The sequence below is a fragment of the Labrus bergylta genome, chromosome 11 (assembly GCF_963930695.1).
Source record: "Labrus bergylta chromosome 11, fLabBer1.1, whole genome shotgun sequence".
In the NCBI taxonomy this organism is placed as follows: domain Eukaryota; kingdom Metazoa; phylum Chordata; class Actinopteri; order Labriformes; family Labridae; genus Labrus; species Labrus bergylta.
In genome coordinates this window covers 30,415,909-30,438,314 of record NC_089205.1, presented here as the reverse complement: position 1 = coordinate 30,438,314, position 22,406 = coordinate 30,415,909, and the positions used below count along the sequence as shown (strand labels likewise).

Below are 22,406 nucleotides of genomic sequence, written 5' to 3'. Positions count from 1 at the left end.
AGTGGAGTTATTCTGCAGTATCACTACTTTCACCAGCTCTGAGTACTGAACTGCTGAAAGGTCCCCCCCATTTGTTAGGCCCAGGAGGCAAGAGGGGAGGGGTTAACTCAGGGGGCGTGGCTTATGATCAGTCTCACCCTGCTGGAAGCTGAACACACACACACACACAGTCAGCTGCTCTGCTGCACAAGCCGGAGACTTACCTGAGACTCACCTGAACCCAGGATCGACTGCACACAGAGGTGAGTCTGACTGCACGAGGAACCGATACATGATTCTGTCTGTTGAGCAATAAGTCTCATTCTTCAGCAGATTGCCTCGAATCAAACTGGATGTTTTTAAATATTGAATAGTTAATAATTGAAGGATACGTTCGTAACCATGGTGCATTTCTTTAAAACAAAAAGATTCTGTTTTTTTAACTTATTGAGCCAATGAAAAGTCCTCTCACTTCAGTACAGTTTGATACAGTTTTTTCCACTTGGTGGTTCTTTTTCAAATGAGGGACCTGAGTTCTTCTTCTGTGCAGTGTCCTAAACATAAGACAGTTTAAGACATTTCTGAGATAAAATACAACAGGCTGTAACATGAGGACACATAACACATGAATAAAAAACTCAGAAGATCAATCAATCAATCAATCAATCAACTGAGCATGTAAAAGTTTGAATAGGACTGGTCTCCTGCTGCCTCGACCATTCAGTTTGTTTTGTTTTCTTTGCGACTCTGGAGTTTTGAATAGTTAGTCCATATCAAGCATAACATTGGTGTAACACACATTTACACAAAATAACAAACTACTCAAGGCGACGCTGGACCAGGTACTCCTCTGTTCTGTGAGGTCAAATCTCAATTTTTATGAATGTAGTGTGGTGAGTTTGTAGAGAGTGATGCAATTAAAGTAAATTATCTTCCTCTGTAACAAAAAGGTCTCTCTCTGTTGTCACACACTTAATATTACAACCTCAGCCTGTCAGGGAGAAACACAACTTTTAGTGGAAAGATTGAATCAAGAGTAGAAGTCTTTTTGTACTTCTAGTTGAATACATAAAGTACAAATACATTAGATATATAAAGATACGTCACAGTTTAAAATGCTGGACTCCTGTTTATGTGTTAGCGTGTAAATAAGTTTATAATTGTGTATCTGTGTGTTGATTGTTTTAGGATCTGCAGGAAGAGGAAAAGGGGAAGGGATGATGAGGAGGAGAGGGGAGCCGATGGAGGACAGCTCCACGCTCATCACTATGGATGCCAGGCAGGAAGACAACTACGGCAGCATCGCCATGGAAACTGCTGTCAGTGTGAGTTTGTGTGTTTGGAAAGATGAAAAGTTTGACAGAAAACAGATGAGGGTTTTGGAAAGTTCCGCTACACGTGTGGTCAACATGCGGCGTTCCACAGGGAAGCGTCCTGGAGCCTTTCTTTTCATTTTTATTCTTCTTTAGTACGTTTTAACTGGTGCAGTCTTAAATGAACATCTCACCCCTTTATTGAGTTACCATGTTTACTGTCAACTAGTCCAGAGACTCAATTACAGAGCTAACATACTGAAGTATTACAAATAATATATTAACATTTATTTTCAAATATACCTTGTGCTATGAGGTTTACTAACCCCCATTGTTTTCTGGACGGCGGTCGCCATATTGGTCAATCTAGAATCACAAAAACAGTATTTATCAATACTCAGTTTGAAGACAGGCCCCACTGATGAAAAGTTCAGACTTTGAGCAGGTTTTTTTCTTTAAGTGAAACTGTTTGTTTTAGTGTGGCTGCAGCAGGAAACAGGAAGTGTGTTATCCAACTAGACAGAGCGGCTCCTCTCATGTTGAACTCTGACTGAGTGATGGAGCAGTAAAAATCGTCAAAGAACAATTGGTGATTGTTCTGTTTGTCCTCTCGTCCTCTTGTGTTTGTCTTCAGTCTCGTTAAGAACAGTGGAGACATGGAACAGAAGGAAGCGTCCAATCTGAGCTCGTTAACAGAAAACTCAAACACCCGTACAGTGCTCTACGGACGATAAGCAATAATGAAGAAGTGGGGAAAAAATAACCACGTCATTCATCAAGAATGTTACTGTTCCTACCCATAGATACAAATCTATGGCTCGTTTTTTTTCTTAAGGACGACAAAAAAGATGAAAATAAGAATATCACTTTTGTCTTCTTGTGTCCTACCCTTGGGAACAACTCCAACCTCCGGGTTGGGGTCTGGGACCTTCCAGTCCTACCGGTTCTGCAGCCCATGTGTTTTTCTACATGTGTAAAGTTTGTGTGCAACATCTGTTGTTCTTTGGTCGTCCCTCGGGCTCAGCACAAACTCAGGGTTGACTGCTCCTTTAAAGTTGCAGCCTCCCGTTTGAAGAAGCGTCTGCGTCCCCTCATCAGATGTGCAAACTCATCACATTAAGCCCAACTTAAGACCCACCTTTTGTCCTGGTCTTTGAAATCAGTGAAAACTGTTCATATTGAATATGTTTGTCTGTGATCTCTATCATTTCAATACGTCTTTGGGATCCGTTTAATTGAACTGTGTTGAACATTCATTTGGTGGTTCTAAATGTTGCATCCCTACCTTTCTGATTTTCTGAGGTAAAAATGTTTTATTTAAAGAATCTGCAGAGGATTCTGTCCATCTCTTGATTCTGTAAACGTCGATTTTTGTTTTGAACAATGAGAAGATTTTATATTCTTTAATGCAAAGTTGTGTTTTATTTCAATAGATTGTTTTCTAAGATTAGGACTGCTTTTATTTCCCAGGATGCACCTGCCAAGCCCCAGGACAGGAATGTGTTGAGTGACGGGTCGAGTCAAGTCGGTGAGTTAAACAAATTTTGTTGAGTCAATATTAGCTGAGAGGTCCAGCTGGGAACAAACTTATTTGTGTGACACATCAATAAGACAGCAGCTTACTGTTCCTGTTAACTTGAGCTGAAACTCACATATTATCATTCTGAAAAACGTATTTAATTAAGAATTACATGAACTGAAATCAGTCAGTGGATGAAGTCGAACCAGCTTTTAAACATTTGAATCTTTTCCAATTTCCTTAGTGTTTTCAGACATCATCTACATCAATCACAACAGGAGAACATAATTAAGCAGAATAATAAGATTAAGAAATATGAGTAATTGAAGATGCAATCGATTACATTCAGACAGACTCCAGCTAGGAGGATGTTTAGCCTGGTGGTGCCTTATTCACCTTCTGGATAATCGATGTCTTAGTAATCTTTGTGTACGTCTGTTAAGCAGAGATCTGGGTCCCTGATTAAAACAGAGAGAGATGATGCAAACATAAAATAAACATTCAATATGTACAGTCAAAAACAGAAATGAGCTCTAGAGACCCAAACTGATTTTGTACCAGACTGTAAACATGTTTATTTCTGCTGTAAAGTTGGACATTTTAACATGGGGCTATATGGGGACTGACTCACTGCAGGAGACAGACTCTAGTGGACACTGGAGGAACTGCATCTGTAAAGTTAGACATTTTAACATGGAGCTCTATGCGGACTGACTCACTGCAGGAGACAGACTCTAGTGGACACTGGAGGAACTGCAGCTGTAAAGTTGGACATTTTAACATAGAGCTCTATGGGGACTGACTCACTGCAGGAGACAGACTCTAGTGGACACTGGAGGAACTGCAGCTGTAAAGTCAGACATTTTAACATGGAGCTCTATGAGGAATGACTCACTGCAGGAGACAGACTCTAGTGGACACTGGAGGAACTGCAGCTGTAAAGTTGAACATTTTAACATGGGGCTCTATGAGGACTGACTCACTGCAGGAGACAGACTCTAGTGGACACTGGAGGAACTGCAGCTGTAAAGTTGAACATTTTAACATGGGGCTCTATGAGGACTGACTCACTGCAGGAGACAGACTCTAGTGGACACTGGAGGAACTGCAGCTGTAAAGTTGAACATTTTAATATGGGGCTCTATGAGGACTGACTCACTGCAGGAGACAGACTCTAGTGGACACTGGAGGAACTGCAGCTGTAAAGTTAGACATTTTAACATGGGGCTCTATGGGGACTGACTCACTGCAGGAGACAGACTCTAGTGGACACTGGAGGAACTGCAGCTGTAAAGTCAGACATTTTAACATGGAGCTCTATGAGGACTGACTCACTGCAGGAGACAGACTCTAGTGGACACTGGAGGAACTGCAGCTGTAAAGTTGAACATTTTAACATGGAGCTCTATGAGGACTGACTCACTGCAGGAGACAGACTCTAGTGGACACTGGAGGAACTGCAGCTGTAAAGTTGAACATTTTAACATGGAGCTCTATGAGGACTGACTCACTGCAGGAGACAGACTCTAGTGGACACTGGAGGAACTGCAGCTGTAAAGTTGGACATTTTAACATGGGGCTATATGGGGACTGACTCAATGCAGGAGACAGACTCTAGTGGACACTGGAGGAACTGCGCTCTTTTGCACCTCTTCTTTTGCTTTATTTTTCCAAGTGTAAGCAGTGATGACATCATTTGTGTTCTTGTTTGAATGCTTTTCTCCTCTTCATCAGATTTTGTGTTGGTGTGGGAGGAGCCTATGTGCTTACAGGATGAGGAGATTTCAGGTGTTAGTCAGGACCGAAGGAAATGGAGGGAAAAGTTTCTGAACAAACTGAAACACTCTGGGCTGCTGCTGGAGCAGGTGAGTAAAACGAACACACCTGAATTCTGAGATGTCTGAACACATAAGAGTGAGTGTGTTTGAACAGTGACGGCTTAAAACTGATCAATTCTTTTATACTGCAGTTAAAATCATCTGTCACAGGACATCATTGCTCATGGATATATCACATAATGAATCTGAGAAAACAGAAATAACACGAGACATTACAGGTGTATTAATATACAGTCTGAAATCATCAGACTGCATCTAAAGAAGTGATTCTCAACTGGTCTAGCCTCAGGACCCACCACAAATCTTCTGATATTTTTCAACCAATCAGATTTATTGAATGAACAACGTTACAGTTTGAACCTCAGATGGCCCAAAACTGATAACAAAACAAACATGTTTAAAAAGTACTTTGCAGACTTTTGAAATAAACTTTGTTTTCTAGGCAGTGGTAGAAATTCAGGACCCGATGGAAACCAGACGCACCACTTGAGAACCACTGATTTAAAGTAAAAGGAGTCAAAATAGTCAACATGCAGCAGAACAGCCCTTAACTACAACAGAATAAGCACTCAAGACACTGGTAGACCAGCAATCCCGGTGTTCTTCTCTTTCACTACAGTATAGTTTAAAAACAGAAGAGGAGGGGACCCAGAACTGAACCTTGTGGAACACCTAAACAACTAACATGAGCCATAAACAAGTTTACTAACCAATTTTCGAAATTTTAACTTGTTTCTCTGCATCTTTACAGAGGGAGGTCCTTCAAACGAAGACAAGGATCTGTTTTGTCCTCCTCAGTGCTCCTTGGAGTGTCCTGTGTTACTACGCAGAGGAGATCATTCTGAGAGTACCTCTGCAGGTGAACCTCCTCCTCCGACTCCTGTCGCTCAGAGGAAACAGTCTCATCCTTTCATTCTATTACATTTTCTCTAGATTTAGCTCAACATCTTTTCATGGTTCAAACAAAGAGTTAAACTAGCATAGGTTGTCCTCTATGTGTCCTCACTGTTTCCTCCCAGTGTGTCCTTAAATTAACATAAGTGCGTCTGAAGTGTGTTCCTGTGTCTTCAAGGATTGTCCGTTTTGTGTCTATTCTAGCCAGTGTGTCCTCACTTGGTCCTCAGTATGTGTCCTCAGTGAGTGTTCCCCTTAGTGTGTCCTCATAGTGTCCCTACAGATTCTCCTCAGAGTGTCCTCCAAGAGCGTCCATAGTTTGTCTTCATAGTGTGCCAAAAATATGGCTTTAATGTGTCCACCATTGTCACATCGCAACCTTACTATGTCCTCACTTTGTCATTTCGTCCTCTGTGGGTCCTTTGTATGTCTTCTTAATGTGTCCTTTATGAGTCCTACATTTTTCTCAAAGTGTCCAAAAAGGTAGGACATCCTGGTGCCAAGGTCGGACTACACAATCTTTTTATCTGTTACAATGGTCACTGTGTCAGACAAAGAGATAACAGTGTGTTCATTTTGTGCCCTCTTTTCCTTTGTTTCATAGTTTCATCTCGCAGCACCATCTTCATGTTTCATCTTTAGCTTCCTTCGCTATTTATTTTTTTAAGCTCCAGACTTTGGCGTGCGCAGAGCGTTCTGTTCTCTCCTTGGTGAAAATAAATCAAACATGCTAGACTTTTTTGGCCAGGAGGATGTGAGACTTTCCAGATGTGGCCTTGATTGTCGTTCACTATGTCCCACAACATGCAGATCGGTTCCAAACCCCTCCGTCTGCCGGATCGGGCTATAATCGTTCTAATAACATGTAGTCTGACCTCATCATTAGTTTGTCCTCAAAGTGTGTCTGCAGTTTATTGCTGAAAAGTGTCCTCAGTGTTTCTTCACAGTGAGTCTTCGTTTTATCTTCAAAATGTGTCCTCCATGTAGCCTTAGGGTGTCCTATGTGTTCTTTACTGTGCATCTTCACAGTTTGTCGTCACAGTGTCCTCATTGTAACCTCATTGTGTCCTCATTGTAACCTCATTGTGTCCTCATTGTAACCTCAGTGTGTCCTCATTGTGACCTCACAGTGTCCTCATTGTGACCTCATTGTGTCCTTGTTGTGACCTCGTTGTGTCCTCATTGTAACCTCATTGTAACCTCTGTGTGTCCTCATTGTGACCTCACAGTGTCCTCATTGTGTCCTTGTTGTGACCTCGTTGTGTCCTCATTGTAACCTTATTGTGTCCTCATTGTAACCTCACAGTGTCCTCATTGTGACCTCATTGTGTCCTCGTTGTGACCTCATTGTGTCCTCATTGTAACCTTATTGTGTCCTCATTGTAACCTCACAGTATCCTCATTGTAACCTCACTGTGTCCTCATTGTAACCTCACAGTGTCCTCATTGTAACCTCACTGTGTCCTCATGGTAACCTCACAGTGTCCTCATTGTAACCTCACAGTGTCCTCATTGTATCCTCACAGTGTCCTCATTGTAACCTCATTGTGTCCTTCAGGTGGTCACAGCTCCAATCGTGAACTGGTCTGAGCAGGTTTTGTCCCGGCTGTCCCTACGTAGTCCTCTTTCTCAGGACGTTCCCAACCCCCCACCTGACTACTACACCTGTCAGTTCAGGACCAACAAGCTGGAGAGGTGACACCAATCGATACACCTCCCGTTCTGATTTAATGATTTAATTGTATTTGCTCCATTTGGTGTCTGTAATCTGTTTATTGTGCTGCTGCCTGTCTCGGTCAGGACACTCTGAGATTGTTCATCTCATTGAGGTTCTCCTGGTTAAAACATCTTAAATATAATAATCCCCCCCCCCCCCCGCCAACCTACAAGACCTGATAGCTCATTGTAGCAACTGTTCTCACCTGTGTTCTGTCTGCAGGTTTCTGGGCAGCGAGGACCAGACAAATTTCTTTAAGATGACTCAGAGACATCAGGTGGTGAGTACAGAAGTGTTTTTCACACTCGCATAAAACTCCTGACAACTGCCTCTCACAGGAGCTCTAAAATGACGACTTGAGGGTCAAAGTTTAAACTCACTGTGAAGTGGGTGATTTGAGCAGACCAGTGAAGCCGAGCCTGACACCTCCCTGAGATTCTGCTGCTTGTTTTTACAAGTCTGTTCTCATTGGTCGAGCTCAGGCTTTCAAACCATGCAGCAATAAAAACATTTAAAACAGGTTTTAATCAAAATGTTATCAAAGAGAGTCGTCCTCTCAGAAGAAACATTAAGAGATTTAATTTTCCTTCAAAAGAAAAGTCTTTGCTCAACCTTCTTAGAGGTTTGTCATCAGGTACAACCCCCAGATATTTATAGCTTGCCACAATCTCAATATCAGCTGATTAAATAACAGTTTCAGCAACATGAGAGCCCGGTTCAGACTGAACAGGGTTTAAAGTCTGGATTGAGGCGTGGCCCTCACAGATTTGTCTGATTGGTTGAGACATGTGGACCGGCTGACCTCTCAGATTCCAGGATGTTTCAGTCAGCAGACGGATGCTTCTAGCGGCGACGCCTCCTCCTCAAACACCATCAACAAACACACAACCGCGAGTACACACGGCTGCAAACACACAGAAAACAAACTTAACACACACACACACACACACGCAGGAATTTGAGGATTAGCAGCTGATGAAAAAAAAACAAGACAAGACAAACACACATGACACAGTTTCAATGACATGTTTACTTTCTAATAGAAAAGTAGAGATTCAGTCTGCGTCATCCGTTTATTATGTTTGAACTATTGTGAAGTGTTTCCAGAGGGTTTAAAATGAGTTCCTTAGATAGACACGCCTCTCCTTAAAGCCGTCCGTCTTTTATAAATAATGTATTTATTACATCAGTCTGTACGGAGCCACGGAGAAGACGTGGGCAGAGGTGCACACAGAAAATGATGTCATATACGGCACTATCCCGAGAGAGAAAGAAATGCACGTGCACAAGAATGTTCCTTCTATAATGTCTCATTACATGAGGCTGAAGCCATCTCTGTGAGCCCGAGATTCAAAGAGTTTCTTGTTTTCTGGTCAGCACAAAACCTTCTCGTGAGTGAGTAGAACTTTCTCCTCATCAAGTTGGAACGTGTGCGGGAGGCATTCCTCTCCTACGCACCTGTCTCATGAAATATTTGTACGAATACATTTTGTAGCTTCATTTCAAACTACCAGTTTGTGTTACTGGTCATCTTGGGGTCCAGATGAAACTTCTAATAATTGATCGATAAAGTCACAGGCCCAGGTACAATCCAAAATATATTGCAGCAATCAGCCTGAATTAAGCTACTAGACGTTATCCAGTTTAGCAAAGGCTACTGTGGGCCTTAGCTCATGCTAACAACTAGCACACTCTCTCTGTCTCTCTCTCTCTAACTCTCTCTCTCGCTCTCTCTCTCTCTCTCTCTCTCTCTCTCTCTCTCTCTCTCTCTCTCTCTCTGTCTCTGTCTCTCGCCCATGCTTCATGCGTCTGGCATTAACCTCCAGCCTCATTAATACACTCTCACCTTGCTGAGCACATCGTCTTTGTGCACAGAGCTCATCCCCACAATATTTTACTGTAAACAGCCTTAATGTGGTCTAACATTAAAGTGTACCTGCAACACAGTAGAAAAAGGATAACATGATTCCAGCACTAAGCTGTGTGTGTTTTGGATGTCTGGGGTCCTCAGAGCTTTGTGGGGTCACAAGCCAAAATAGGTTGGGAACTACAGACTTATTGTATGTTAACATCTGTACTGTATTCATCTGTAAATGTAAGGTCTGAACTAGGGACAACAAATTTAAAATAGTTAAAGCTACAATTCAGTTACATGTTCTGTAATGGAACTACATGAAAATGCATCGTTTGTATTTCATAAAGTCAATCTTGAGTCCCTGCAGTGATCGTTTCTTGTGCCTGCAGCTCTACGAGATCTTGGCCAGGACTCCGTACGGTTTGGTGAAACAGGGGGAAGTGGGAATCGACCGCCTGCTGAACGAGCAGGTCTTCACCGCTGCATACCCGCTGCATGAGGTGAGCCCCGCCCCTAACATCCCTCTAACCCCTGACACCACTGAGACCCTTCTGACCCTTGTTTCCATCTTTATTCAGACTACAAACACACGTTTGATTTAAGACATAACAGAGAGGTCATCAGCTGGAAGAATTCATATTTCTCTTGGTTCTACTTTCATGCTGTATTTGCAGGGTGATTTCAAGGTACCTGACCCCACTGTGCCCCCCCAGTCTCTAAGTCTGAGACAGACCCTGTACACATACTGGGCCAAATGGTGCTGCTGGAAACGCTACCAACCTCTGGATCACATCAGGGCGTACTTTGGAGAGAAGATAGCGCTCTACTTTGCCTGGCTCGGTAACTACAGCAGTATAATTATCTAATAACTACTCACCCTGCGGGTTATTTTGGTAACAGCAGTGATGGTGTGTGACTGCAGGTTTCTACACTGGCTGGCTGGTGCCGGCGTCCGTCGTTGGAACTTTGATCTTCTTTGTTGGCTTTTGGCTCATGGCCACTGATGTTCCAGCGTAAGTGAAAACTCTGTCTGACTTTACCAATATATTTTCAAACATTGGCACAACAAACAAGCTACACACTTAGCCTGGCTAATGTTGGCTTGGCCCACAGTGCTCGACAAATGTCATGTTCTAACTGTAACACAGCGACCTGCTGACTGGCTGTAGCCCGGGACATTGAGCCTTCACCTGGCTCTACTGCCTGGATGTAAACAACTGAAGCGGTAGGAGCAACTTGGGGTTTAGTGTCTTGCCCAAGGATGCATCGTACATGTGGCTGCAGGAGCTGGGGATCGAACCCCCTATCGTCCTGTTGAGAGATGACCGACTCTACCACTGAGCCAAAGCTGCAAAAAAACTAAATTTCCAAATACCAGAACTACCCTTAAAGTCACATGATTTATAACAGAAGTTTAGTGAGGTCAAAAATAGAGCTGAGGTTTTCAAAAAGTATCACAACATTTGTTTCTCTCTGTTAATATGCTGACGACACTCAGATTTACCTACACACGGTTTTTACAGATATTAACTCTGTGTGTGTGTGTGTGTGTGTGTGTGTGTGTGTGTGTGTGTGTGTGTGTGTGTGTGTGTGTGTGTGTGTGTGTATTGTTGTTGTATGTGTATGTGTTTAGGAGGGAGGTGTGTGACAGCAGCAACAACTTAGTCATGTGTCCTCTCTGTAACATCTGCTCCTACTGGAATTACTCAAGCATCTGCGTCACCTACAAGGTACCTGTCTGTCCACCAAGAAAATCTGACATCACACCCACCTCACTTAGGGATTGGTCAGTGGGATTGGGGTGGGGTTTCAACTTTTATCTCAACTCTTGTTTTTCTTACAAATGATCCCAAAGGTGGGACTTACATGAGTAATGTTACCTGAAAGTTTGCGATACTTGTGTCTGAGCACAGTTTGGGCCTTATGAATCTTCCCAGTGATATTCCTGAAATCTTTTCTCTAAACGCTGTCCTCTCTCTGTCTGTCTCTCTGTGTAGGTAGGTCTGTTGTTTGACAATGCAGGAACAGTGTTTCTCAGCGTCTTCATGTCGCTGTGGGCCGTCACCTTCCTCGAGTACTGGAAGAGAACGTGTTCAACTCTGGCCCACCGCTGGGATTGTTCCCAGTTTGAGGACATCGAGGTAAAACATAATGAATGTTTGATAATCACTGTACAAGAGGACAAGTCAGGTTGATAGATCATGAAACATCATGGATGGCGTCCCCTATGATCACAGGAGCGACCTCGTCCAGAGTTCACAGCAATGGCGCCGATGACCACGAGGAACCCAGTGACAGGAGCAGAGGAACCTTACTTTCCTGAGAACAAACGATTCAGCAGAACTCTGACTGGCTGCATGGCCATCCTTATCATGGTGAGTCTCTTGCATAGACTCATCGAACTTGAGATCTTTTTAAAACAGGTCAGCTGTAAAAATGTAATCATTAGTTAGTCTGTGTATTTGTTTAAATTCATTAAATAATATCAGTTAATGTATCGGCCCACATGTGAGACTAATTCAGGACTGATTAAAAAAATAGTTTTTTAAGAGAAAATCTGATCGCTCAAAAAACCCAGTGTGTGTTTAGTACTTCAGTGTTTGACTTAAATGTCAGTGAATGGTAAGCCTAAGTTGAACTTCCTATGTGCAGATGATTGTGGTGATGATGTTCCTCATCGCCATCATTCTGTATCGAAGCATCCTCAGAATTATCATCTACAGGTCTGGCAACAAATTTGTCAGTTTGTCTGTGAGTACAGCACATCTCTGAAGTTTTTCTTTAAGGCTACATGAGGTTTAATGGACAAAAAATAAAAGGCTTCAGGACGCTTCCCTGGGGGACTCCACAACTTATTGACTCTGTGTGTGTGTGTGTGTGTGTGTTCAGGCTGCGAGGATAGCCAGTCTTTCAGGATCTGTGTTGAACCTGTTGGTCATCCTCATGTTGTCCAGAGTTTACACTTCACTGGCCCACACCCTCACCCGCTGGGGTGAGTCACACCTTTGTCTTCACCCTCCTTATCCCCAGACTTTTTACAAAATGATAATTTAGTCTCTTTTTAGTTATTTAATATATTCATCCTGTGTTTAAAAATAAAACAACTGGGTGTTTAGAAAGTTTAGAGTGTAAGGTTCTGATCTTCATGGGGCAGGAACTCAAACAGGTTCGAAAACAGGTATGAGGCGTTTCTGCCTGATTATTCTGTGTTTTCTCTTTATATCTTTCAGAGATGCATCGGACTCAGACTAAATACGAAGACATGTTCATTCTCAAAGTTTTCATCTTCCAGTTTGTTAACTTCTACTCGTCTCCGGTGTACATCGCATTCTTCAAAGGCAGGTAAGCACTGCCTGGTTCATTTAAAGAGGTATGCTTTCATTGGCTAATCCCAAAATCAATGTTCTTCTGTTTTCAGCTTCCCCACTTCATTTTAATTCTTTCCCTTTTTTAGTCCCGTCTTTCTTTGTATATAATTGGTGAATGTGATCAAAGTGAGGGGAAACATTTAAAAGCAGTAAGATATAGCGCCTCCTGCAGGCTGATGATGATAACAACCAGCCAGTTTTGTAACCTACCTGTAGCTTCAAGTTTAACATCACCGTAAAGAAGCTACACCTTCTTTTAAAGTGAGTCTGCAATGGTGTAATATTGGTGTCCTGGTGTGAGATTTTATTTCGCATGTTGGTGTGTTGTGAAAGTGTGAGAGACACGATGTATAATGAGACAGCAGAAGCTTCACATCTCAACAACGTTGTCCCACCATTACACCACCTTTAGATTTAAACTGACGGTGTTACAGGTGCACTAAAGTCCTGTTATCCAGTTAAGCATAGGCTACTGTGGGCCTTAGCTCATGCTGAGAACTAACACAGTCTCTCTCTCTCTCTCTCGCTCGCCCATTCTTCATGTATCCAGCACGCTGTGTTAATACACGCTCACCTCCCTGTGTCTTCGTGTACTATTACGCCCCACCATAAGGCGGCCCTATGGGGCTAACAACAATTCACAAATTAACCCAATAAAACTCTAAAAAACACCTTACCCAAGTCAAACAGAGGGGATTTATTATCAACTTTAATAAACCATTACTTGTAGATTTCATAGATTTCTAACGTCTTCAGTGGATTTAATGAAGAATCGTGCATGCAGGATCATACTTGGATGGAATGATGCTGCCATGAAAAACAGCAAAAACATTCACTGACTGTGTGACACATAATGATGATCTAAATATGCTGTTTGATTGTTTGTGTTCAGGTTCGTTGGTTACCCTGGACACTACAACACTCTGTTTGGAGTTCGTAACGAAGACGTGAGTCAGTCCCTCTGTGGTGGTGATGGAGGTGATGAGAATGAAAGTATGTTAGATAATATCGTCACCCAGAGGGAACAGTGGAAAGAAAAGATGGCTGAGCAGTTAGGTTGCATTATGTGTAAGACGACTAAAGTCCTACAAGCAGGCGGCTCGGTTTAAGTCTGACTAGGGCTCCATGTTAATCCTCACTCCCTGACTTCCTACTCTACCCACTGTCCTGTCAAATAAAGGAGTAAAAGCCTAAAATAAATCTTAAAGGTCACATATCCTCCTCCTCTTCTTCAGTGTAAATAAGTCTCAGAGCTCCTCAAAACATGTGTGTGAAGTTTCTTGTTCTAAATCCACTCTGATCCTGTATTTGATCTTTCTTATTCCTCTGGTTTATCTTCTTTTTGATCTTCTTTCTGGGTTTTATTGGACATTTTATTAGAATGTCTTTAGTTTGTTTTCTGATGTGTTGCTTTTGTCTTGATGTCTTGATGTCTTGTGTGAAGCTCTCTGAACCTCATTGCCTTCTGATTCTGTGAGTAAAGCTCATCCAATCAGAAGAGAAAAGACCATTAGAGCTCTTTGTTTGTGTTTGTTTAAAGTGCGGAGCGGGTGGATGTCTGATTGAACTGGCTCAGGAGCTGCTCGTCATCATGGTGGGAAAACAGCTGATCAACAACATCCAGGAGTTCATCTACCCGTAAACACACACACACACACACACACACACACACACACACACACACACACACACACACACACACACACACACACAGACAGTAATTAAACAACTTAAAAATAAGTTGTTTAAAATGAGATGTTGAGATCAGGACACAGAGATTCAGGTGTTTTCAATACAAAGTACAAAATATAGAAAAGTTTCATCTTTGTCTCACAAGCGTCCGTGATCTGTTTAACGATGAATGTTTAAGACGTTCTCTCAAACTGAAAGTACGACTGGTGGCTTATCACATGGCAGGAAGTTGAGGACGTGGTGGCAGAAGAAGAAGCTTCGTCGCCGTCCAAAAGAGATGAAGGAGGAGTCGGGGGAAGCGAAAGGGGAAGAGCCGGAGGAGGTTTCTCCCTGGGAGGCAGACTACCAGCTGCTGGTCTGTGAGGGGCTCTTCAGTGAATACTTGGAGATGGGTAAGCCTTGTGCTGTTGGATTGAATACAGAGGTGACACACATTCTGTGTTCTGATTGGCTGACAGGGAGTTAGACTGAAGGCGGTGTAATGTTTATTCATCGTTGTTTTCCCTCAGTGCTACAGTTTGGTTTTATCACCATCTTTGTGGCGGCGTGTCCTCTCGCTCCGCTCTTTGCTCTGATCAATAACTGGGTGGAGATCCGTTTGGACGCTCAGAAGTTTGTGACTGAATATCGCCGCCCAGTGGCGGAGCGAGCTCAGGACATAGGCATCTGGTTTTCCATCCTGCATTGCATCGCACACATCGCAGTTCTAAGCAATGTAAGACATGTCAGCGTCTCGCCTGTATGTGGATTAGACATCGTCACTATAATCTAACCTTTGACCTTGTGTCTTTAGGCGTTCCTCATAGCGTTCACCTCGTCCTTCGTGCCTCGTCTGTACTATCGCTACATCAAGGACAGCACTCTGACCGGCTACATCAACTTTACCTTGGCAACATCACCGAGCAACTACAGCCAGCAGCACATGCCCTGCAGGTCGGCCATAGCACGCAGATCAACGATCAGGAAACACACATGATGCAGAGGCTGTAACTTTGTTTTGGCTTGCAGGTATTTAGGTTTCAGGGATCATGAAGGAGAACACCTCCCTGAGTACTATCACCTCCTCGCCATCAGACTCACCTTTGTCATCGTGTTTGAGGTCAGTGTCTCCCACATGGAGGTTCATTCAGTCTGCGTTCAGACCAACACAGCATTGTGACTCCATTAGACAAATCGATAAGTTTGTGCAGATTTTGGAACAAATGACCCAAAGCAAAATATTGGTATTTGCAAATTCGCTTAAGTTCAAATACTGGAGGACAAAACCAGCTTCCTCTGTCGACTGGGATGCTTAAAGGGATCCTTCACTTAAAACATGAATCTGTATTGACATTGGGTCATATATGTAGTAGAAATGTGAAATACATTTTGAAGTTGGTGCCTTCTTGACCGAGAAAAGGGAGAAAGTGTCTTTTTGGCTCCTGGATGAAAGACAACAACTCCCAGAATGCACAGCAGCCGCCTCCTGTTCCAGCCTCAACTGCTTGTTGCTATAACTGCTATATTTGTAATGTTTTCTATCAGCTTTTTGCAATGATGTAAATACACCGAGGAACATTGGACATTTTAAAATACTTTCATATGAATCATATTTTTGGGCTCAACACAGTATTTTTCAGAAACTAGCTTATAGTCTGAAAAGGACGCTGTTTGAGGCCGGTGTTTGAAATGAAACAGATCGATCTTCTTCATTTGATTGTCTCTTCAGAGTTGGCTGTAGATCTGCAAAGTGATGCCGTCAGCAGTTGGTCAGCAGTAGTTTGTTCCACTTATTTGAACTCATGTCGGGGGGTGTATGATGTTAGCTGGGGCCATTTAATCCTTCCTGAAGTTCTTCACTTTCATTTTACAGACACTGCATACTGAATACGTCAGCTCAAACTTCCTCTTGTAGAACCCAAAGTGGGCTCTAACAATCGTCCATACACAGTACTGGCAGTATGTTAGTATGAGAGACACAGCCATATATTACCAACTCTGAGAGCTAGCTAATGATAGCAGCACCAAGACCAACACCTCCTGCTCCATTAGTATACTAAGATCCTGTCTGGATGTTTTGGATCCATTCAGAATTGTAGAAATTCATTATTGTGGTTCTACCGGGAATAACATTTTTCCCATGTGTCTGATCAATCAGTCTTCACTTACAAGCTGGAAATCTTTGTGTTTCTTGGCAGCCTACGAAGTGTGAATCAGTTGATAAGAGACATGTTTGGATCCAGCTTGTTCCTCTTGTGACCTGATTGGTGCTCTTCCACTCTCTCTTCTTCAGCATGTGGTCTTCTTCATCGGCCGTCTGATCGACCTGACGGTCCCCGACATCCCAGAGGAGGTGGAGGTGAAGATAAAGAGGGAGCACTACATGGCTAAGGAGGCGCTGGCTGAAAATCAGGTAAAACGTTCAACTTAGACTTAGACTTAGACTTTCTTTATTGTCATTCAAACTTGTACTTTACAGTGCAGATAAGAACGAAATTTCGTTGCATTTGGCTCGTTAATGGTTAGGTCAAACAAAGTTTGTTATTTTTATTCCAGTTTGTTCTGGTTTGCGTTATTGCCTTTAAGCAGATACACTCAATTATATTGTGGTTTGTTCCTGTGCCTCCAGGCTTTGGGGAAATCCATGATTCCTAATGAGACGGATGTCCAGTCAAAGGATCTGAGACAGCGAACACCACGAGCCTCACCGCCACAGAGCGACTCCCCTCCCCCAAACCTGAAGGGAATCCCTGAAGAACCCGATACACACGGAAGCTGCTGAAAAGAAATCACTACATGTCCTCCAAAAACCTCAACATCCACATCTGCTGGACTGAGATAGACCCTGATCAACCTCTGACAGATCTACAAGATCGAGAACTACATTCAGCACAGGCCCTACAAGAATGTGGCAAGATCAAGATCTGCACAACTATTTCTGGACTTACAGGAAAAACTCGACTTCTGTTACATATTTCAAGGATCTGTCAGACCTCTGCTTAGACTCTCGATATCTACAGGACTTCTGAACCATTCCAACAGCTTCAGGGGATCTTTTAAACCCCAAATCCTACAAGATCACTGATAGAGAGCCACAAATCATGTCAGATAAAAAAGCTGTATAACCTCTACTGGATTTATACAAGATCTGCACTGTCTCTGTCAAACCTCCACACACACTACAACAGGTCTACAATATCTATGATTGTTTTTAAGATCTACCAGTTTTTTAGAGTTCTATCATTTCCCTTAAGAATTCTGTGATTGGTCTACAAGATCAAAGAAATGCCTCAAAGATTTAGTTGGCTTTTACTAGAACTGTATATCATCTGTGAGATATTCAAACCATCTCCACAAGATCTTCAATAGACCATATCCATGCCGATGGAATATGTTATATAGCAAGATCTCCAAGGAACTCTGCCAGACCTTTAAAAGATCCATGAGCTGTAAAACCTTACATGTCTCTGTAGATCTGGACTTGAGCATCCACAAGGCTTTACCTGAGAGCCTGTTTAAGATCTACAAGAGATTGTCAGGATCCCTTCGTCCTACAAGAGCTTCTGTTGTAGTCCTAAAAGACCTCCACGATGTCTGTGAGTTCTCTGCAAGATCTGTGCAAAAGATTTCTTTTTGACCAGAGGAATAGCTACAGTGGATGAGTTTAACCTCCACACATCAAACCAAAGCTCTGCAAGAGAAGTCCTGTCCTTCAACACTCCACTAGATCTACACAATACTAACAAGATCCCACAGAATGCTGTAAGAGAAATGAAAATCCCCAAGATGCCTTGATCAGCTACAAGAGTTTTTTACAAGAACTAGGAAGGCGTAGGCCCTGGGTTCTGGACTTACTGTTGTGTATATGACTTGCAGGACAATACAAAACATTCAACAGATTTAGAAAGTGGTTTTCAAGAGTTCTAAAACAGGAACTCTGCGGTCTGTCAGACCTGAACATGGACCACATGAAAGGCCTCACAGAGGACCTAGATGTCTTCAAGACCAACAAGTGAGCAGAGTAAAAGAACCCCAGATGTTTCATTTCTATATCAGATTTAAAAACTTCAATTGAAATGTGTTCCTAATATTTTTGTTGTTTGTGTAAAATTATTGTAGGGCAACATGTAAGAAACGTGTTTGAATGTTTGTCTTGTTAACGTAGCTCGTTGTTGATTTTTTTTTTTTTTTTAACTTATATATTTTTTTGCTGTCTTTTTACCTTTATTGGATAGAACAGCTGTAGAGACACAGGAAGTGGATGATGACATGATTTGAACCCAGGACTGCTGCAATGAGCACTATAGCCTCCATGGCATAACTGCTAGGCTTTCTGGCGCCCCTTCTTGTTGACCCTTGTTTGGTTTTGAAAAGTTCAGCTCAGTCTGTAGATAAATTAGTTTAGGCACCGGTGGATAAGAGCAGTCAGACTAAACTTAAACCACTGATTTGAAGTTTTCAGTCCTTAAGGCAAAACACATAGAGGAGAAAGAAGAATACATCTTTGAGCATATTTATATATTTTTTGATAGATCTGTTGCTGTATTTATTTTAACAGAAATGTAGCAAATATTTGTTGATAATTTAATAGATCAATGTTTCTCTGGAGAAGGATTAATATAAGATGCAAATAAAAGTTGTTCAGGAGTCAGGTGTTTGTGTTTTCTTTGCTTTCTTTTTATCTGACAGTCGTTTATGGTGGAGAAATACGAAAAATGCTCTTCACTGCAGGATGGACTTACTGAAGTATGTCTCTTTGTCTTCTGCAACATTATAAAGTAGTTGGCACTGCATTTTCATTGTGACCTTTTCAAATCGATTTATATGTTTTTTTTACTAAAACGTGAAACTTTAAATTAAAACAATTCTCAAATTTGTTTCTCACAATATCCCATTAAAATGTGTCGTTATTTACAATTAATAAACAGTGAATGAAGCTCAGGTTTTTGATTTACTAGTGTAAAAATTAAGACATAAAATACACCGTCCCCAAACTCAGAATTCCTCTCTGAGGAGATTGAACCATGGATGGTTAGGATTCTTCCCCTTCTCTCACATAATAATTCAAGGTCTCCATTTCAACATGCGAGTTTCTGAACAATATTTTGTGTAAGAGCAGCGATTGAAAATAAGAATTGCAATTGATAACCATATAATATGTATCTATAATGCTTAGATTCAATAATTTAAGGAGCCTTATCTTTAAAAGGATGTTTTCTGGATCATCACCACCCCAGATGTTTTTTCTGTAGTTGTTTTCAACTCTGCCTGCTCTTATTTGTTTACTTCAAAATGTTTTTATGCTCCAATTTTTGCTTGTAGCACAATAAAAAATGTGTTAAATGTAAAGTGCTTAATAAATAAAATGTTTTATAATTTATTTCACAAATAGCAATTATTTATCCTGTATACATTTTTAAAATGTTTTGATGATAATCATCTTAATCATCATAGTTTTTTGTTTTTTTTTACATGCACAACACAACAGTTTGGCCAGAGTTAGCTAAAAAAAAAAACTAATTTACATCTGTCCCTGAGATACATGTTACCTGGTTTATCTTCCTGCACTTCTGTATCTAAAAAAAGCTTTCAAATAAAAGTTTCCTTTTCCCAAAGTGTCAGTAAACCCGGTCAGGCGCTCTGTGGCCAGCTAAACTCAGTCAGTGTGTGACGTGTAGGACCTCCTCCTCCGACACACAGCAGCAGTAATGGCGGACTACGACAGCTACGACGACCGGGACCGGGCCTACGGTAGCTTTGGCGGCAGAGCGTGAGTTTCTGCTTCGCGCGGCAAGTCTGCCGCATGTTTCAAATATTAACCCGGGCCAGTGTGCCGCTTTGTTCCCCGTCGCTGTCCGCCCCGAGCCTCGGTGCTGGCGGCCAGGCCCCGGAGCTCGTCCCGCCCTGCGCTTGCTTAGCAGACCCGGCAGGAGTGAGTAGGGCCCGGCGAGAGAGGCTGGGAAACACCGCGGTCCCGGAGCATACAGGCTAGCTGTTAGCACGAAGCTAACGAAACAAACGGACACATGTGGCAGGGATCGGACCGGTGTTCTGGTAGAATAACGTCTGTTTGTTTCGTGTTTGCGCTGAAGAAGCAGCTCCGGGGTGGAGTAGGCCGCAGCAGGTGGAGGTGGTGGCGGGGCTGCGGCTGCACGCTGCCCGCATGGCTGCATCATGTGTCCGCAGAGACAGAGTCATTCACACGGTCTCAAAACATCAGGTTCTGATCCAGAGTCTGTGTATTGGTTCTGATCAGGGTGTCTGATCCAGAGTCTGTGTATTGGTTCTGATCAGGGTGTCTGATCCAGAGTCTGTTTATTGGTTCTGATCAGGGTGTCTGCAGGTCCTGATCCAGAGTCTGTGTATTGGTTCTGATCAGGGTGTCTGCAGGTTCTGATCCAGAGTCTGTGTATTGGTTCTGATCAGGGTGTCTGCAGGTTCTGATCCAGAGTCTGTTTATTGGTTCTGATCAGGGTGTCTGCAGGTCCTGATCCAGAGTCTGTGTATTGGTTCTGATCAGGGTGTCTGCAGGTTCTGATCCAGAGTCTGTTTATTGGTTCTGATCAGGGTGTCTGCAGGTTCTGATCCAGAGTCTGTGTATTGGTTCTGATCAGGGTGTCTGCAGGTCCTGATCCAGAGTCTGTGTATTGGTTCTGATCAGGGTGTCTGCAGGTCCTGATCCAGAGTCTGTTTATTGGTTCTGATCAGGGTGTCTGCAGGTCCTGATCCAGAGTCTGTGTATTGGTTCTGATCAGGGTGTCTGCAGGTCCTGATCCAGAGTCTGTGTATTGGTTCTGATCAGGGTGTCTGCAGGTCCTGATCCAGAGTCTGTTTATTGGTTCTGATCAGGGTGTCTGCAGGTTCTGATCCAGAGTCTGTGTATTGGTTCTGATCAGGGTGTCTGCAGGTCCTGATCCAGAGTCTGTGTATTGGTTCTGATCAGGGTGTCTGCAGGTCCTGATCCAGAGTCTGTGTATTGGTTCTGATCAGGGTGTCTGCAGGTCCTGATCCAGAGTCTGTGTATTGGTTCTGATCAGGGTGTCTGATCCAGAGTCTGTGTATTGGTTCTGATCAGGGTGTCTGCAGGTCCTGATCCAGAGTCTGTGTATTGGTTCTGATCAGGGTGTCTGCAGGTCCTGATCCAGAGTCTGTTTATTGGTTCTGATCAGGGTGTCTGCAGGTCCTGATCCAGAGTCTGTTTATTGGTTCTGATCAGGGTGTCTGCAGGTTCTGATCCAGAGTCTGTGTATTGGTTCTGATCAGGGTGTCTGCAGGTCCTGATCCAGAGTCTGTGTATTGGTTCTGATCAGGGTGTCTGCAGGTCCTGATCCAGAGTCTGTGTATTGGTTCTGATCAGGGTGTCTGCAGGTCCTGATCCAGAGTCTGTGTATTGGTTCTGATCAGGGTGTCTGCAGGTCCTGATCCAGAGTCTGTTTATTGGTTCTGATCAGGGTGTCTGCAGGTTCTGATCCAGAGTCTGTGTATTGGTTCTGATCAGGGTGTCTGCAGGTCCTGATCCAGAGTCTGTTTATTGGTTCTGATCAGGGTGTCTGCAGGTCCTGATCCAGAGTCTGTTTATTGGTTCTGATCAGGGTGTCTGCAGGTCCTGATCCAGAGTCTGTGTATTGGTTCTGATCAGGGTGTCTGCAGGTTCTGATCCAGAGTCTGTGTATTGGTTCTGATCAGGGTGTCTGCAGGTCCTGATCCAGAGTCTGTGTATTGGTTCTGATCAGGGTGTCTGATCCAGAGTCTGTGTATTGGTTCTGATCAGGGTGTCTGCAGGTTCTGATCCAGAGTCTGTTTATTGGTTCTGATCAGGGTGTCTGCAGGTCCTGATCCAGAGTCTGTTTATTGGTTCTGATCAGGGTGTCTGATCCAGAGTCTGTTTATTGGTTCTGATCAGGGTGTCTGCAGGTTCTGATCCAGAGTCTGTGTATTGGTTCTGATCAGGGTGTCTGCAGGTCCTGATCCAGAGTCTGTGTATTGGTTCTGATCAGGGTGTCTGCAGGTCCTGATCCAGAGTCTGTTTATTGGTTCTGATCAGGGTGTCTGCAGGTCCTGATCCAGAGTCTGTGTATTGGTTCTGATCAGGGTGTCTGCAGGTCCTGATCCAGAGTCTGTGTATTGGTTCTGATCAGGGTGTCTGCAGGTCCTGATCCAGAGTCTGTTTATTGGTTCTGATCAGGGTGTCTGCAGGTCCTGATCCAGAGTCTGTGTATTGGTTCTGATCAGGGTGTCTGCAGGTCCTGATC

General features: G+C 43.0%; 2 protein-coding genes across 8 annotated transcripts in view; both read left to right on the top strand.

Moving 5' to 3' along the window:
- Positions 1-152: 152 nt before the first annotated feature.
- On the top strand, positions 153-18,801 carry ano7 (anoctamin 7). The gene is made up of 24 exons (XM_020657925.3): positions 153-242; positions 1,168-1,304; positions 2,763-2,820; positions 4,546-4,676; positions 5,401-5,508; positions 7,102-7,238; positions 7,483-7,540; positions 9,505-9,615; positions 9,790-9,955; positions 10,038-10,128; positions 10,749-10,845; positions 11,113-11,256; positions 11,353-11,490; positions 11,768-11,866; positions 12,005-12,107; positions 12,346-12,457; positions 13,376-13,430; positions 14,024-14,121; positions 14,401-14,567; positions 14,685-14,890; positions 14,969-15,108; positions 15,184-15,274; positions 16,448-16,567; positions 16,784-18,801. Exons 2-24 carry the CDS (start codon positions 1,197-1,199, stop codon positions 16,934-16,936), a joined length of 2,691 nt encoding a protein of 896 aa, XP_020513581.2. The 5' UTR covers positions 153-242; positions 1,168-1,196; the 3' UTR covers positions 16,937-18,801.
- A 964-nt stretch (positions 18,802-19,765) lies between these two features.
- The window catches only part of eif4h (eukaryotic translation initiation factor 4h), a 15,394-nt gene continuing 12,753 nt past the window's right edge, over positions 19,766-22,406 (top strand). For all 7 annotated transcript variants that reach the window (XM_065960234.1, XM_065960239.1, XM_065960236.1 and 4 more), the window contains exon 1: positions 19,766-19,924. In XM_065960234.1, coding sequence (XP_065816306.1) covers positions 19,863-19,924 — 62 coding nt within the window. In that variant the 5' untranslated portion in view covers positions 19,766-19,862. The remainder of the gene's footprint in view (positions 19,925-22,406) is intronic.